This window comes from Formica exsecta, unplaced genomic scaffold, assembly GCF_003651465.1.
Source record: "Formica exsecta isolate Colony F162 unplaced genomic scaffold, ASM365146v1 scaffold247, whole genome shotgun sequence".
Taxonomy (NCBI): Eukaryota; Metazoa; Arthropoda; class Insecta; order Hymenoptera; family Formicidae; genus Formica; species Formica exsecta.
The window spans coordinates 669662-682711 of NW_021849743.1; the positions used below are offsets into that span (position 1 = coordinate 669662).

Consider the following 13050-nt stretch of genomic DNA (forward strand, 5'->3'; position numbering starts at 1 on the left):
TCTTTCACGGCTAGGAACACGGGAGAGCTGCCGATTGAGATTTACGGCTTCTACATCAATGACTGGCGTTGCGAGGGTTACGGTTTCAAGATACTCGATTGCGCGCCTTTCAAGCTGAATCCAAACGCTACTAAAAAAATCGAGATAGCGTTTACGCCGGATTTTACGTTGTCGCGCGTGGAACGGAAACTGTTGGTGTTAACGAGCGGAGGACCGGACGGAGACGAGAATGTCGAAAACGGTGTGGTGATACTTAATCTATTGGCGATTTTGCCGGTGCACTCATTAGATTTGTGCGCGCCGGTGTTCGCTAGACCATCGTGGGAACGCGCGGTACAGTGGACCGCCATTAGCATTTCATCGATAGTGTTGGTGAGTGTTCTCGCGGTCTCGTTCTTCGAGGCGGATCGAATACTACGGGGAGCCCTGGCCAATTATTCGAAGGAGAGTCCAGTGCAACCGCCCCTGGATCTGAGGATGCTGTCACACATCTCGATGCACAATTCGACGCAGATCGGTACCGCTAACAAGAACGAGAGAATTACGTCAAACGACGATAAAAGCAAGACAAAGAAGGATGAAACTTGCTTCCCGGATTGGTCGTTGATGAACGTTAAGAAGTGTAAGGACAAAGACGTGCAGAAAGGATTGAAAATCCCGGACTGGTCCACCGAGGAGGAACGTAGATTCAAGTTGGACACCGAGTCTAAAGATCTGCTGTCTTTCAAGCGATGCGAGGAACCGTCTAATGTAGATAACACTACTAACGCCCTGAATATGACGAATGGATCGAAGAAGAAGAATAACAGCAAGAAGCAAAGCAATGCTTACGAGACTCAATCGGACAATTGTGTGGCGAACGATACACTAACGGACACTCAATTGGTTCAAGAGAAAAAGTATACTGTTAATATGGTTACGAAGTCGAGTCCGACATCAAATAGAAAAGGAAAAGTACAATCTACACAACCGAATGTCAAGGAAGAGCCGAAGTTGTTCGATCATGAGGTTCAAGTGGACGCGGGAATAATCAATAACAATCGAATTAACAAATCGGACAATAAGCGAAATAAACAAACGAATAACATCGCAAACAACAACAGTAATCACAATAATCACGTTTCTTTGAAAAAGCTCGAATCAACGAGTGTTCAAAAAACCATTCACCTTTCAGAGGAAGAGACCTCATCCACGACAACGGAGAGTTCGACCCACGATGAAACAACGTCCTGTAAAGTAAGTGCTAGTCATGTCGATTTATTAAAGGATATGATTATAAAAAATTTTAGTTCAACTCAATCGTATTTTACTTTTTAAATAATCTTATATGTATATTAGAATAATTATACATAATTATATTTAATTATGTATAATTATATATATATTCATAATCAAATTTTTGTCCCAAAAATGGGACATTGATTAAAAGTTCCAAGCAAATAGGTTATTTCTGCAGAGATCTGTGAAAAGATTTATCTTTTCTAATTTTTTTATTCAGAATTTTGATCAACCGTGCGGGAAGCAAGAAAAGCTCCAAAGAAAGCCGATATCTAAGAAAAGCAAACCTCAGTCTATTCCTCCTGTGCCATGCATAGATTATAAGGATAATTACGAAGGCGACTGTGATGACGATGAATATGATAAAGAAAGGCAAAATAATCCAAATAGATGGAAGACGAGCTCTAGTAGATCTAGCATGAAGCACCATGTTCATACCTCACGCACCGTTGAATCATCTTTCAAGTTATCACGTCAGAATAAGAATCCACCACGGAAGGAGAAGACAGTGCAGAAACGTCGAAACACACATCAAATGTATGTTATTCATATGTAATATATACTATAACGAAAGCTATTATAGATATATTTTTTTGTTAGATTCTTAAATTTCGAATCAATATAATATAAAAGTAGATTTTATTTCATATTGAATCTATTGATCTATGTATAAATCGCGCAATCTTTCTTTATTCTTTGATCCATATAAATCATATTTATCAATCTATAACATTTAGTTATGTAAATGTATATGTATAAAAATACAAGTACTTTTATTTCAGGTGTGTGTGTGTGTGTGTGTGTGTGTGTGTGTGTGTGTGTATGTAATTTGCATAAAAAGATTTATAAAAATTCTCATTTGTTACTGTTATAGCTCCTAATGTAAATGGAAACATAAGCCAAAAAGAGGATGTAACGCGCGGCGTAGGAACAACAATTCCGACTCCATTGCCGCCTCCGCCCTCGTGTTGGGGCGAGAACAGAGCTAAGTTCAGCGACGTGGTGGCCCGAAGTCAGGAGATCGTTTTGCCGTTCTCCAATTTAAATCATGTAAATCACAAGAGTCAAACGAATATGTCAAATCTGTCCACGGTGTTCGGCACCGACGTCAAAGATGTTCAATATGCTAAATCACAGTCGACGCAAGAGTTGTTGCAGACATCGAAGGAGTATAGTTTGATGTCAAAAACCCCTCTCTGTATCACATCACTGGACAAAGATAAAGCACTCAATTCGGAGCCTCTAATCTTACAGCCGGATGTGCAACATTCGAATAGTTACTTCATCAATACTTTCACAGAACATCCTGTAAATATCACAATTTGAATTAATTTTATTCTCAAATATCGTTATAAACTCAAATATTAATTGAATAAATCAAATATCGAATCTTATAGTTTGAACGCGAACTGGTGCCATACGACGATCTTCCAGAAACTGACGAGCCTTTAGTAGAACTGGAGACACCTGAAGAAGACACGCGATGTCAATTGTGGGAAGATACTACTCCTATGATAAATTTGATGGCAGACAGTACAAGCGGATTTCAGTTGGAATCACCGAAAACAACAGAGAAACCTGTTTTGTCTGATTTGAAAGGTATTTAGAAAATTTATTTAGAAAAAAATACTATGCACTAGAGCATTTCTAATCCTAAATAATCTAAATTAAGGTTTAAGAGAATCGACAAAATTCATCTAATAATGTCTTTAAGATTAAAAAAAAAAATTTGCACACAATGTACAATAATATTTTTACAAGTGTATATTAAATACACGATTACAGATAATTGGACAGTTGATACGAATTGGGAACCATTGTATACCAGAGCGGCGGTCGGAGAGGAACGTAGTGGCGTGTGGGGAATCAATACGGGGGGTGTATGGGCTGCAGCACCCTGGGGTGCAGCTGCACCGCCCATGATGTCGCAAACATTACAGTCCGAGTCGGATACGCAAGTAAATAACGATAACGAATACTAAAATGCGTCTAACGGAATGATTCATGAAGTAATGTTTCTTTTTTTCTCTTTTTTTTTTTTTTTTATCATTCCAGGAACGATCCGGATTTGATCCGTTTCGTTCGCTCAGCACAATATGGACGCCGTCATCGACTGAATCGTGGCGAACGAAACGCGAGGATTAATATGATAGAAGAAACAAAGGAAGGTTTTATCTTGTGATATCGTACGTTTTTGTTTCACGATTTTTTGGCAAAAATCGAAAGTAAATGACGGTCTCTTAACAGCGACAATATGATTGTTGCGACCATGATATATGGATTCGAAAGCCACATTGGAAATTGTTATATTTTGTTACAACTACGCTGAGCGTACTTTGTGATATGATTGTTACTATTACGTTGGACGTAGTAACACACGCAGATATGAATAGTTTCTCGAACGAGTTATTTTCATATTGTTTCTTAAACCAAAATCTAGATGTTATGTTTCTCATTTTTTATTTCTTTATTTAAAGCATACTAATGCGATACTTTAAATTACTATGAGTGAGGTGTACTTTGTGCAGGATAATTGATTATTCTTTTCTTTTTGTTTGGTTTGTTTTATAAGAGATACATATATTGATTGATCGATTACAAATAAAATGGAAATAGCACATGTGGAATTACAGAACTTGCATAAAAAAGTGGAAAAAAAAAGGAAATGCAGTTTTTCATATTATAATCACAGCACGTATTAATTTAAAGGAACAACTATATCGTTATACATGGCTTATATATACGGAAATTTATTATTTGCTTCTTGATTTACAGCACATTCTTTCTCTTCTCTCGCGACATTGTCCGCGTATGCATATGTAAGGGGGATTAAAAAAAAGAGGGACTAAAAAGGGGGGGAGAAAAGAAAATAAACTATCGCAATACTCGAGAGTCCCGGATCTTGGTATATTAATCACGAATAATAATTAAGTTATTCGAGACGAGTGAGAACTGTGATTTTTTATAGTCTTGACTTGTAGAGATACCTTCAAGCAAATTTTCAAGAGTAAGTTTTACAAGGTTGCGCCGTATACAAAGTATGAAAAGTGAAAGAAATGTGTACCTATTCTTCAAGACTGGTAATCGTTGTGTTTTAATAAAGAAGTCACAAAAAAAGTGCATAGTGATGTTTTAAAAAGTAAGAATTCTTTTTCCTCACAGATTACGGAACCGAAAAAAAAAAAAAACATTGTGAGCTCTTCTTCTGCGAAACGGTACGACACTGATAGATTATATATATTTAAAAAAGTGTATCATTTCATGTGATTTATATTCGTGTCATTTCTCTACAGAGCTGTAATATCAGTTTATCAAATTCATCTTAATCAGCAGATACGGTTGATTCAATTTCTAAATGAGATGATATAAAAATATTTTTTCAAATTATAAAAAAAAAGAGCTCTACAAAAAGGTCAATCTACAACCCGTTTTCGATGCATTCGCGAAGACGCACGACTTGGCCTGTTGTATCCTTCTGAGGAGCAGCTGCAAATAAAGTTTTCGCGTTATGCGTTTCTCGCGCCAGTTTATGCTCAAATTACTTACAATTGAAATGTATGTATAATATCTATTATACATTTTACCTTTTGATACGCACATCTGCAATATCGAAAGTAATTACATACCATATTGTCGTCTTCTATCCTCTTCTGCAACTTCTTCCTGTTTATCGCGGAGCTGCTGATCCTAGGCTGAGCACTGCGTTCACCGAGGATCTTATGCCGGGGTTTCTGCTGCGCCATAATCTTCCTCAGCAGCAGCTCGTTTTCCCGCTCGATTTTACGCATCTCCTCATCAGTGAAGCTCATGTTCCATCGTCTGCATCTCCTCGTCCTGGTCAATCTATCCGCCGTAGCTGCGCGAGACGGTTCGTCACTCATAGAGTAAGATTCATCCTTCCACCTTAATTCGCTGACATCTTCGTCCGGCTCTTTCGAACTCTGGCTGCGCTGAAGATCACCGATGCGGAGCAGAGAGGAGGGATTTAGCGATCCTGATGCGATGTTAGTGACTTCGGACTCGTCGCAAGACTCGTCGGAGCAAAAGGACTCTCCTGCGTATGCCGATTCGTCGTCCGATGCATTCCTGGTCTCCTGTGCAACGTAATCATCTTCTTCGTCCGGAGCAGAAGGATTCGGGTGCTCCAAGATCGTCGTTTCTTCGGTCTCGCTCTCCTCGTCGATCTCGTGAATGTTAGGAGCGTTATTGAAGTTATCCTTCACACTTTCGTCTTCAGGAGTGTATAGACATTCGCAGATGATCTTTGTCTCATCCGGATTTGCCATCGCGAGATGAAGATCATCGGAGAATGTTGAGCAAGATCCAATGAGATCCAACGAAGAACGCGAGATTTCCTCTGATGATCTTCATACAAGCAAAATGAAATATGACTCACGTGGTTCGAGTGATTCAAGCTGGACACAGTAACCATGTCAACCGAGCCGTCAACAAAAGATTCCACATATATGTCCAATTTCTATCAATAAATCGATTCGAGTGTGATCGGCAAAGTGAAATATACAAAGTGTAACTGGAATGTATGTTGTACATGTACATACAACTTTGTGTTTATTGAAACAGAATTCTTAATGAGATTTTCGTCTCTTTTCGTTTATGTTTATACGAATATTGTGAAATAAAAAAATCGATTTATTCAGATTCGTTTTCATAAATATATCATATTGTTCTATATTTGCATCTGTAAAAAATTTTTTCCGTTTATTTTATATATAATCTTAATGACACTTTTATCGTACCCTGTTTATACAACTATTGTGAATTAAAAGAATTAATATATTCTCCTTTGTATAAATATATCATATTTTTTCATATTTGTAAAAAATTTTTTACTCTTGTCTTCTATACAATTTATTACCTCAAAAAAATGTGTTGCACGACTTTGTAAATTACACAAGACAGCAAGTGTGGAATATCGTTCTAAATTTATATCAAATTTATATATATATCTCGCTTAATTATTAATTAAGATATATCTATAAAATAAGATAACACCTGTCGAATGCACAATGTAAGTTCAGTACAAAAACGATCGCTCAATCGTTCGCGAAGCCGAACACCTTTAAGCTTCCGGCGTCGCGTTTGCGATCGTAAGTGTCCTTATCATCGCACGCGTAAGCTAAGAGATACTGTTTTGGGTGCCACGCGACAGTGAATGTCGCTGCCTCCACCGGGACATCGGCGATCTTCTCGCCGGTCTCCACCTCACCGATATCTATAACTAAATCCTCGGATGCCGCCGCCAGCAGCTGTCCGTCAAATGAGAAGGAGATGGTGCGCACCGGCCAGTCCAATCGCGAAAACGTCCTCAAGCAACACAATTCGTCGGCGTCCCATAGGGACACCAGCGCATCCGCGGATCCGGTGGCAAAATACCGGCCAGTCGGATCAAACTCGATGCAGATACAGGTACCGGGATGCGCCTTGATCACGTGTAACAATTCCAATTCGGGATAGCTAAGTATGTGCACGCAACCTTGGCCGTTCGTCAGATAGAATGTGTCCGAGTCCTTGTTCCACGAAATCTCGTTTACCTCGAAGTTGAACTGCTCCTCCGCGCGTATCTTCATTACCCGGGCATCGATGAAAGTCACGAGATCCTCCTTATTTCCAACCGCGATCGTGTTACCGTCCGGTGACCATGATATGTTGATATTCTCTCCCCTTGTGCTGATGTTTGCCGTACATTTCTGCGTCCTTGTATCCCAGATACGAACTGTCTTATCTCCGCTCGCTGTGGATAATAATTCTGGGTAGAAGGCATGCCAGCACAATTGATCCACGCTACCGCCATGTCCTCTAAAAGTTGTTTCCTGCTTCTGTAAAAAAAAATTTATATTAAAGGCTAGTAATCAAATTTCATATTTCAAAATGATGTTAAATGTAAACTTGAAGAGATAAAAGATGGAGATTTATTAACTCTTCAATTATTTAAATATATATATATATATATTGAAAATTGATTTAAAAAATAGTTTTTATATCACCTGTGGTATCCTTATATCTCATGACTACCAAATGTCTATTTTTCTTGTGTCGTAATTATTAATTTTATATATAAACGAGCAAATAAAAATAATGAGAACGTCAAGTGTTACGAGAAAAACATTACAGAAAAATGCCGCTTTAAAAATAAACGTTTAGAGAAAATCATGTTTGTATTTACTAACCAAACGATCAGGACATAAAGAAAATATGCAGACGGACTTGTCGAAGGAGCCCGAAGCCAGGTATTTGCCATCGCAGCTCCATCCCACGCTGTGCACCTTCGCCGAGTGACTCTGCTGCTCCCGAATTTTGTTATGCGATTTAAAATATTTAATCAGCTCCTCCACTCGTGAAGCGGTAGCCGCCATCGTTGTTTACACCATTTACTTCGTCGCGAACCATAGACATATCAAATACACATAGACGGATCTTATATGCTATGAAGAGAACCAAAAGCATCGACAAACTATCGACAAAGATGCGCGATTTTGTGTAAATATCCGTCTAGTGATTTTATGGGGAATAATCGCGCATTCGACGTCGAGTCGCGACTCTACAATCTATACATCGTCAATGGTTTGTTTCGAGCTTCCTCCAAAACCGAACGCACCAATGAGCTCGCAGACGACCTAACCTCTCGTCGAGCTTTGCGTGAACTTGCACAAATACGAGCGTTGGAGCGATGAGAATCTGAATACGAGGTTATATTCGATAATCAAGAGAGAGAATCCCGGCCCGTCAGTTAACACGCATCGTCAACATCGTGATCGTTGCCGAACAAGAGCAGGACAAACGAAAGGAACAATGGGCGTGCCGACTGGCAGAAACGTCGAGGCGATGGACGTGGACCCCGTGAATCCCGCAAACGCACCAGACGCCCAGAGCGGCGACGGTGACGGCGCGGGCGAGCGCAAGGACACCGACGTGCAGACCCTGTACGACATTCGCGAGCACACCCGGCAGATCGAGAAGGCCGTCCAGAACAAGGAACCGCGCTTCGTGTTGCGCGCTCTACGCGCCCTACCCAACACCCGTCGTCGTCTTAATCCGGTCGTGTTGCGCGGCCTCGTCACGGGCTTCTACACCAGATCCGCCGCCGAGCGCGACGCCCTGCTCGGCTGGGTGGAGGAGCCGATGGACGTCGACGACAATCAGACCGTCGTTCAAAAGTTCCGCAGCTCCTCGTCGTCGCTACTGCCCGAGATCGACGCTTACATTCACCTGTTGGTGTTGATCCGGCTCATCGACACTAGGAAGTACAACGAAGCGGTACAGTGCTCCGAGCTGCTGGTTCAGAAGATCGCAGCCCAGAATCGCAGAACCATAGATCTCATCGCGGCCAAGTGCTACTTCTATCACTCCCGCGCGTACGAGCTGACGAATCAGCTGGACAAGATACGCGGTTTTCTGCATCTTCGTCTGCGCACCGCGACTCTGCGTAACGATTTCGAGGGTCAGGCAGTTCTGATTAATTGCCTGCTACGTAACTATTTGCACTATAATCTCTACGATCAAGCGGACAAGCTGGTGCTGAAATCGACCTTTCCCGAATCGGCCAGCAACAACGAATGGGCCAGATTTCTTTACTATCTCGGTAGGATAAAGGCCGCCAGATTAGAGTACTCGGCCGCGCACAAGTATCTCGTGCAAGCGATGCGCAAGGCGCCGCAGACTACAGCTGTCGGATTCAGACAAACGGTTCAGAAACTGGCGGTCGCTGTGGAGCTTCTTCTAGGCGACATTCCGGAGAGACAGATATTCCGACAGGCCGCTCTACGAAGAGCCCTAGGTCCGTATTTTCAGTTGACGCAGGCTGTACGTCTGGGCAATCTACAGCGGTTCGGTGAAGTATTGGAGAACTTTGGGCCGCAGTTTCGCGCGGATCATACCTTCACGCTGATCTTGCGGTTGCGGCACAACGTCATCAAAACCGCGATCCGCTCCATCGGACTCTCCTACTCGCGCATCTCGCCAACCGACATAGCCCGCAAATTGGGATTGGATTCTAGCGTAGACGCGGAATTCATCGTCGCGAAAGCGATTCGCGATGGAGTCATCGAGGCTACCCTGGATCCAGAAAATGGCTACATGCGTAGTAAGGAGACTACAGATATTTACTGCACTAAGGAACCGCTGCTGGCCTTCCATCAGAGAATCACTTTCTGTCTGGATCTGCACAATCAGAGCGTCAAGGCGATGCGTTACCCGCCTAAGTCATACGGGAAGGACTTGGAGTCCGCCGAAGAACGTAGGCTTGGAACTGGCCAAAGAAATGGCCGAGGAGGACGATGACGGTTTTCCTTGAATTCACGACGTTTGGAGATAATACGAGAAATTAGGTGAAAATCTGCGGCATTTTCGGAGCGCTGCTCAAGACAAGAGATACAAGATTATTAATGTGTGTTTTTCTAACGTTACAAATGAATTTATAGATAACATCTAGACCGAGCAATGAGGACTAAGACATCGCTGTAATGTTTATATAATGCTTGCATTCATGACCTCGCCTTCATGGATGTTAGTGCTGATATAATGACTTTCAAGAAATAAAATATAAGTTATATATATACGATAAAAGTCTAAGTACAGTATATGAAATAAAAAAGATAAACAATATTACAATTGAATTAATAAAGTAATCTCTTGATATTGTTATTTATGTTATTGCTTATACATTAATTGTCCTATGTACTTTAATTGATTATAATAACTTTTTAGCATTGTATAACGAAAATATAAGACAATATCAATCATTCTATATATATATATATATTTAACATTCATTTTATTATTATAATGTATAGCTTTTTTATGTAATGTATCAATATGTGTAATAACAAAAATTTTATATGTATGTATATATAAGACGGAAAATTAATTTTACAGCTAAAATAAACATCAAAGTACGATCTCCTCAATTTTAATTGACTGAATTGAATGGAGAAATCTAGATGCGCATGCTCCTCGAATGCAATTGGTGGAATTTAAATCTAGAAATATTTCTAGGGAAACGAGGAACAAAATTCTACCGTCGATTTTCCTATCTATGCCACGCAATCCCGTGACGTCAGATGAGTTGTCATTGGATTTCCTATAAATAATCTTTTTTTATTGCATATGTATTGTGCGTTTGTCAAAGCGTACGCAAGACAATTTAACATTGTCTTACGTGGAAATGTCATTTCTTAGAAATACCTGAGCACGTTAACACTATGGCGAGTTCTATCGAAGAAATAAAAGAGCCATTGTCCATGGACAACAAAGGTTATCTTTTTGATTATTTAACTTTATAGCACGTATTAACAATTACACAATATAATTAGTGTTAATAGTTAACATACTGCGTCGCAAAACTATTTACAACTAAAAAGTAATTAGCAATTTACATACCATATGTTTCCTTGAATAAGTCTTTTCATATCCATTGTTATTTCAGGATATATGGCTCCAAGGATGTCAATATCTTACGAGGAGATGGCCACAAAGCTTCTCAATGAGAAGCTTCTCTTAACGGCTTTGGAGTTGCATGCTGAATTATGCGAAGCTGGCAAGGAATTGCCCATCCTTAGAGAGTTCTTTTCAAATCCAAATAATTTCGAAAACTCCAATATCAAACCAGAACCATATACACCGATGCGTATGTATCTTATTAGTCTTGTAAAAGGCATAGATTTTAATGCAAACAGTTCTTTTAAGACAACACGAATATATTTATTTAATTTGTACAGCAAATATTTACAAAACAAAAAAAGAAGTAAAGTATTGGACTCATTTAAAGAATTTTTTTGAAGAAAGAAAAACATTTTAAAATTCACATATTTTATTAGTTGATATGAATTATTAAATCTCATTAATTATTGGTTGACGATAATTAATTAAATGAAACATTACATATTAGCCAGATCTTCTAGTCAGGCAACTTTGGATTCTTTGGACATGACAAGATATTCAGAAGATGGAGCTGGTGTTGATGAAAGAGTTGCTATTCTGGAATTTGAATTGCGCAAGGCTAGAGAAAATATTTCTTCATTGCGTGCTAATCTAACTGTAGTAACAGGTATGTTTTTCTTATATCATTTTTCTATATTGATTTGTATAATGACTTTCTAATGAATAATACATTGTGATTAAAAATTTTAGAGTTGGAAGGTACATTGAAGACACCAGACAAGAGCTCGGAAAAGAATCTCACTATTGAACTGCCCATAAAACCACATGAGCAGCGAGCACTGAACTTTCTCATCAATGAATACTTGCTGGCAAGATCTTATAAGCTCACTTCAATTACTTTTAGTGATGAATGCGAGGATCAAGATTTTGAGGATTGGCAAGATGTTGGATTAGATATACCAAAACCCACGAAATTATTACAGATATATCGGGATCATATGAGAGCCAATGGATATGACAAATCTCCGTCTGTCAGTGTTGCCGTACAAACGGACTTTGTTGTTGAAGAGGTGGAGGAGCAGAAAGATGAATCTCAGGAAATGGTTCGTTACTTTGAGTAATTGCATCTATAAAGTTTCAGAAGCTAAAATGTAACCATACTTACATTCTCAAATTCTAAGAACATGTTATATATTCCTTACAGGCAGAACAGATTGAAAGCTTACAGCAGCAAATTATAGTGTTGGAACAAGAAAAAACTGCTCTTCAAGAAATTATTTCATCAAGCAAGGAGAATGTTATAGAAAATCCAGTCAAAGTGAGCCAATTATTATAAATAAAGAAAATTTTCTTTTGTCTATATAAAATAATTTTGTAATTAATTATTGTAAAAATTTTATAAACTATCACTTTATGCACATTTTAAAATTAAAATTTAGTAGTTTTATTAAACTATACGCATTATATGTTGCACAAAAAATTTTTGTTTTATTCACAGTCAGGTAGTTATGGAACTATCCGTACCATCAATTCCAGCTCGACAACTCCTGACAAGTTTGAACTGCTTGAGTCATTACCAAGGGATATGTCAATCACCACTCAGGAACCAGAAGAAGATGATAGCGCTTCTGCAGTAGTTAGTCTAGATGAAACAGATCCAGGAGACAAAGAATGGACTAGACTGCAATTACCTAAAGTAAATATCACAGAGAAATCCTCTGTCTTACCAACCGCATCCTCAAGGTTAGTTATCTTTTTATACATATTTAATTTTAACAATGTAAAATTTTTTATTGAGTTAAACAATTAGAGATAAATAAGTTAATTAGATAAACAAGAGCTACAAAATAATATAAACTGAATTTTTTTACAAAATAATTAATTCATGATATGTGAAAATTTCATTACTTAAAAATTTCTAAATATCTAACATAATCATATATATTGCAGAGATTTGCCAATAAAGTTCAAATTAGAAATAGCGACACATTGCTTGGCGAATGTTTCGGGATCAATAATATCTTCCATGGAGGAATCATTAAAGCGCGGAGTCACGAGAGATACATTAGTCGAGATCCTGACGTACATTTTGCCACGTGTAGTACCCAACATCATCCTTAACAAGCGCGAAGAAATCATTCCTTTAATCCTCAGTGCAATTCATTTACATTCCAATTCCAACGAGAGAGAGAAGTTGCTGCAGCTATTGTTTAATTTGAAGAAGAGGCCACAAGAGGACGAGCGGCAAATGATATTGGCTGGTTAGAGCAAAATATTCAATATATAATTTAATGATTTAGATCATTAAATTTATGTAAATCACATAATATTTATAATTCTTAGAGGAAAAGGATTATATATACTTATGTATAATAT

At 38.7% G+C, this 13050-nt stretch overlaps 5 protein-coding genes across 6 annotated transcripts in view; 3 read left to right on the plus strand and 2 right to left on the minus strand.

Moving 5' to 3' along the window:
• The window catches only part of LOC115236307 (transmembrane protein 131), a 10601-nt gene extending 6183 nt beyond the window's left edge, over nucleotides 1-4418 (plus strand). The window contains 7 exon segments of the mRNA XM_029808669.1: nucleotides 1-1236; nucleotides 1499-1803; nucleotides 1805-1815; nucleotides 2153-2586; nucleotides 2676-2877; nucleotides 3064-3236; nucleotides 3334-4418. Coding sequence (XP_029664529.1) covers nucleotides 1-1236; nucleotides 1499-1803; nucleotides 1805-1815; nucleotides 2153-2586; nucleotides 2676-2877; nucleotides 3064-3236; nucleotides 3334-3423 — 2451 coding nt within the window. The 3' untranslated portion in view covers nucleotides 3424-4418.
• Nucleotides 3822-5793, minus strand: LOC115236309 (cilia- and flagella-associated protein 97-like). Its single transcript, XM_029808672.1, has 2 exons — nucleotides 4905-5793; nucleotides 3822-4764 (listed from the first exon to the last, which is right to left on the minus strand). Exons 1-2 carry the CDS (start codon nucleotides 5562-5564, stop codon nucleotides 4681-4683), a joined length of 744 nt encoding a protein of 247 aa, XP_029664532.1. The 5' UTR covers nucleotides 5565-5793; the 3' UTR covers nucleotides 3822-4680.
• A 153-nt stretch (nucleotides 5794-5946) lies between these two features.
• LOC115236308 (THO complex subunit 3) lies at nucleotides 5947-7698 on the minus strand. The gene is made up of 2 exons (XM_029808670.1): nucleotides 7467-7698; nucleotides 5947-7115 (listed from the first exon to the last, which is right to left on the minus strand). The coding sequence occupies exons 1-2, from the start codon at nucleotides 7650-7652 to the stop codon at nucleotides 6333-6335; spliced, it is 969 nt and encodes a 322-aa protein (XP_029664530.1). The 5' UTR covers nucleotides 7653-7698; the 3' UTR covers nucleotides 5947-6332.
• A 189-nt stretch (nucleotides 7699-7887) lies between these two features.
• Nucleotides 7888-9919, plus strand: LOC115236405 (probable 26S proteasome non-ATPase regulatory subunit 3). Its single transcript, XM_029808835.1, is given in 3 exon segments — nucleotides 7888-9536; nucleotides 9538-9623; nucleotides 9717-9919. Coding segments are annotated over 2 exon segments (1500 nt in total). The 5' UTR covers nucleotides 7888-8088; the 3' UTR covers nucleotides 9590-9623; nucleotides 9717-9919.
• Nucleotides 9920-10334: 415 nt separating this feature from the next.
• LOC115236402 (RAB11-binding protein RELCH homolog) overlaps nucleotides 10335-13050 on the plus strand; it is an 8076-nt gene continuing 5360 nt past the window's right edge. For both annotated transcript variants that reach the window (XM_029808825.1, XM_029808826.1), the window contains exons 1-7: nucleotides 10335-10548; nucleotides 10721-10921; nucleotides 11183-11341; nucleotides 11425-11777; nucleotides 11879-11992; nucleotides 12173-12417; nucleotides 12625-12935. In XM_029808825.1, coding sequence (XP_029664685.1) covers nucleotides 10497-10548; nucleotides 10721-10921; nucleotides 11183-11341; nucleotides 11425-11777; nucleotides 11879-11992; nucleotides 12173-12417; nucleotides 12625-12935 — 1435 coding nt within the window. In that variant the 5' untranslated portion in view covers nucleotides 10335-10496. The remainder of the gene's footprint in view (nucleotides 10549-10720; nucleotides 10922-11182; nucleotides 11342-11424; nucleotides 11778-11878; nucleotides 11993-12172; nucleotides 12418-12624; nucleotides 12936-13050) is intronic.